The 4,121-nt window shown below is 47.5% G+C and overlaps 1 protein-coding gene across 1 annotated transcript in view; it reads left to right on the top strand.

Moving 5' to 3' along the window:
• EGR1 (early growth response 1) overlaps positions 1–1,857 on the top strand; it is a 3,952-nt gene extending 2,095 nt beyond the window's left edge. The window contains exon 3 of the mRNA XM_010844616.1: positions 1–1,857. This exon is cut by the window's left edge and continues 17 nt beyond it. Within this exon, the coding sequence (XP_010842918.1) occupies positions 1–610 (610 nt within the window). The 3' untranslated portion in view covers positions 611–1,857.
• The last annotated feature ends 2,264 nt before the right edge of the window (positions 1,858–4,121 follow it).

Genomic DNA, 4,121 nt, shown 5'->3' with positions numbered 1-4,121 from the left:
CCCTGTGGAGTCCTGTGACCGGCGCTTCTCTCGCTCAGATGAGCTCACCCGCCACATTCGCATCCACACCGGCCAGAAGCCCTTCCAGTGCCGCATCTGCATGCGCAACTTCAGCCGCAGTGACCACCTCACCACCCACATCCGCACCCACACAGGGGAGAAGCCCTTCGCCTGTGACATCTGTGGGAGAAAGTTTGCCAGGAGCGATGAACGCAAGAGGCATACCAAGATCCACTTGCGGCAGAAGGACAAAAAAGCAGACAAAAGCGCAGCCTCTGCTGCCACCTCCTCTCTCCCTTCGTACCCGTCCCCGGTGGCTACCTCCTACCCATCCCCAGTTACTACCTCTTATCCATCCCCAGCTACCACCTCATACCCATCGCCCGTGCCCACCTCCTACTCCTCTCCTGGCTCCTCGACCTACCCATCCCCTGTCCACAATGGTTTCCCGTCCCCCTCGGTGGCCACCACATACTCCTCCGTCCCTCCTGCTTTCCCGACCCAGGTCAGCAGCTTCCCCTCCTCAGCTGTCACCAATTCCTTCAGCGCCTCCACTGGGCTTTCGGACATGACAACCACCTTTTCTCCCAGGACAATTGAAATTTGCTAAAGGGAAAGGAAAAGGGAGAAAATGAAACACAAGAGACTTAAAGGACAGGAGGAGGAGATGGCCATAGGAGGGGGGAGGGGTTCCTCTTAGGTCAGATGGAGGTTCTCAGAGCCAAGTCCTCCCTCTCTACTTGACCCCAGGGTCACTGTGGAAGGTCTGTTGGCCAACAATTCTTTCTGTCCACTTCCCTTTCCTCCCCAGTCCCTATTCCCTTTGACTTCAGCTGCCTGAAACAGCCATGTCCAAGTTCTTCACATCTATCCAAAGAACTTGATTTGCATGGATTTTGGATATATCATTTCAGTATCATCTCCATCGTATGCCTGACCCCTTGCTCCCTTCAATGCTAGAAAATCAAGTTGGCAAAAATGGGGTTTGGGTCCCTCAGAACCCAGCCCTGTACTCTTGTACAGTGTCTGTGCCATGGATTTTGTTTTTCTTGGGGTACTCTTGATGTGAAGGTAATTTGCATACTCTATTGTATTATTTGGAATTAGAATCTCACTTTTGGGAAAAAAACAAACAAAGAAAAGCCAAGCAAACCAATGGTGATCCTTTGTTTTGTGATGATGCTGTGACGATTCAGTTTGAAGCTTTTTTTTGAAACAGCAGTTCTTGGTATTAATCGGAGCATGTGTCAGAATGTTGTTCTGTTAACCGTTTTGTAAATAACTGCCCGACTGTACTCACATGTGGCAAAATACGGTTTGGTTTTTCTCCTTTTTTTGAAAGTAGTTTTTTTTTTTTTTTTTTTTTTTGTCCTTTTGGTTTAAAAAGTTTCACGTCTTGGTGCCTTTTGTGTGATGCGCCTTGCTGACACGGCTTGACATGTGCAATTGTGAGGGATGTGCTCACCTCTAGCCTTAAGGGGGGCAGGGAGTGGTGATTCGGGGGGAGGCTTTGGGAGCAAAATAAGGAAGGGGGCTGAGCTTGAGCTCCAGTTCTCCAGAATGTAAGAAAACAAAATCTAAAAATCCGAACTCTCAAAAGTCTATTTTTTTAAACTGAAAATGTAAATTTATAAATATAATTCAGGAGTTGGAATGTTGTAGTTACCTACTGAGTAGGCGGCAATTTTTGTATGTTATGAACATGCAGTTCATTATTTTGTGGTTTTATTTTACTTTGTACATGTGTTTGCTTAAACAAAGTGACTGTTTGGCTTATAAACACATTGAATGCGCTTTATTGCCCATGGGATATGTGGTGTATATCCTTCAGAAAAATTAAAAGGAAAATAAAATAGCTGTGGTTGGGTGTGTTTCCTGGGCTAGGGGGAGGCCTTTGTAGTTAGCCATCTCTATCGAGGGGTTTGAGGGACTTTTACGGGGACAAGGATATTCTAACCAGAGATGTGCCCAATGTGTGACACTGGAGTGAATTCTTAGAAAATTGAATGTGGATCTCCTCTTTTTGATACTGGGCTCATTCCTCAATCTGGTGGGCTGTAAGCTTATCTTGATTAATTAAAGTTACAAAAGGCCAGATGTGTAGGTGGCGTAATTGTGGCCAGAGGCAGTACCATTCTGGCCACAAATGTTCAACCAGCCCTGACCACCCCCGCCCCCCCCCATCTCTATCTGGGCTTGGCAAACTGTATTCTAGGGAATCCCTGCCATATGCACTTGGGGGAATTAAGGGGTAGGCAGAGGGCACTGGGAAACAGTAACAAAGGTGGGATTGCCTTGGTCTCCCCCTCCTGTCTTCTAGGTCCCCAGAAACCTGAGGGTACTGAAGAAGACTAGAAGAGGCATGGGCTAGTTCTCAAGCCAAGAATCCTTCCAGGAAGAAATCTCATCACTTGCCAGCTGGAGTTGGGATCCTTGGCAGCTTTGTGACACAGGGCAGAGTGGGCAGGAGGCTGGCCTGCTGTCTAAGGTTCCATCTAGCCTAAGTCTGTCCCCATTGCGTGGGAGGCCTTAGGTGCTAGGTTCCTCTGGTCCCCGTCCCTTGAGGGTCCACAATCGTATACAGAGCAATACTCATGGACTCGTGAGCATTTGTCTATCGTGTGAGAGGCCTTGAGCTGGCCACAACAACAATGCAGACTGTTGGCTGGGGAGACAGACATGTAAGCCGAAAATTTTAATGTGGCGTTAGGTTATATAATATGGGCAAGCATGAAGCTCTCAAACCCATCCAGGGGCTTAGGAAAGGTGAAAAAGTTGAATTTGTCAGGGCAAGTAGAAGTCAGCCTGATTGGCTTGTTTCGTGTGTGAGCCAGGGAGGATGGATGGATAGATTCCTGAAGGGAAGCACGGCCTCCAACCTGGATAGGAGTCTTCTGTGACTTGGTCAGACACCCCTTCCATTGGTCAGATGTACAATAGATTTGGAATCTAATAGTTCTGGAATTCCAAGCCTTGGCTCCTCTCCCAACTTCTGACCCCCAAATCAAGAACAATGGAGTTATCTCCTCTATCTAGTATGGATATCAGGCCCTGAATGAAATGGAGATCTAATCTGCCTCCACACCTTCTCGTCTCTCTAAGAGTCTCACTGGTTACCAACCCACACCTCTCCTTGAGCCAGGGGAATTCCAGCAGTCCCCTGGCATCAGCCCAATTCTTCCTCTTCCATTCTAGCCCTCAAGCACCAGCACTGTTGATCTCTGCTCTTTCACAGGACACCAGACTCCTCAGCCTGGAACAGGGGGAAACCAAGCCACCTTCTCTAGCAAAGAGCACATCCCTGTGAGCCTCCTGGCAAAATTGCCATGTCCTGATGGGACAATACTGTGCTGGCACACCTCTTGCCAGCCCCACCTACCCTCCCCATACTGGCCCAGAAACACAAGTCTATGCCTGTTACACATTCTTAGGAATTTCTCATCACAGACTCCCGAGAAACAAAACACGACAAGAATAAAATACAAAAGAAGGAGCAAAGATACTCACTCTGTTCCTTTAAAACAAAGGGCCTCCTACATTGTTACAGAGCATTAGAGTCAGATTCCCAGGCCCCATTCCCAGAGTGTCTAATACCTGAGATCTGGAATTGGGTTCCTGGAACTGGCCTTGATTACAAGCATGCCAGGTGATTCTGATGCAGACCGAGAAATTCTGCCAAGCCTGCCAGCTAATTATTACTAGTCCTGTCACCAGAGTTTCTTTAGGTTCTGACAACTGAGATTCAAGTTTCTTCTCATGGTTGAAATAGGCCAAGACTCACTAATTGCCCCATTTTATAGTCCTATAGTATAAAGAAAAAGGAAAGTGTTCATTTTAACTCTGGCTCCTGTGAGGGAAATCTAAAACCAAGGGCACAGGGTAGTGCGGATAAAAGCGCTCATCATCATAAAAGCTGAGGTTTGGGAAGGGACCCAGAGAATGTTGAGCAATTGATTGTTACCTGGGGACATTGTCTAGGACTTTGGGTTTGTGGAGAGGGACAGAGAGGAATGGGGTGGAAGAGGAGAGCAGTCAGGGGAACTTGGCCAGCAAAGGACAGGTTTCAATTCTGAAATGAAAGAAAGAACCAAATCCTCAGGACCCTTGATCCTTACCTCTTA

Source organism: Bison bison, unplaced genomic scaffold (genome assembly GCF_000754665.1).
Source record: "Bison bison bison isolate TAMUID 2011002044 unplaced genomic scaffold, Bison_UMD1.0 scf7180017864203, whole genome shotgun sequence".
In the NCBI taxonomy this organism is placed as follows: Eukaryota; Metazoa; Chordata; class Mammalia; order Artiodactyla; family Bovidae; genus Bison; species Bison bison.
Note: the sequence above shows the minus strand (reverse complement) of the source record. Positions and strands in the feature narration are given on the sequence as shown.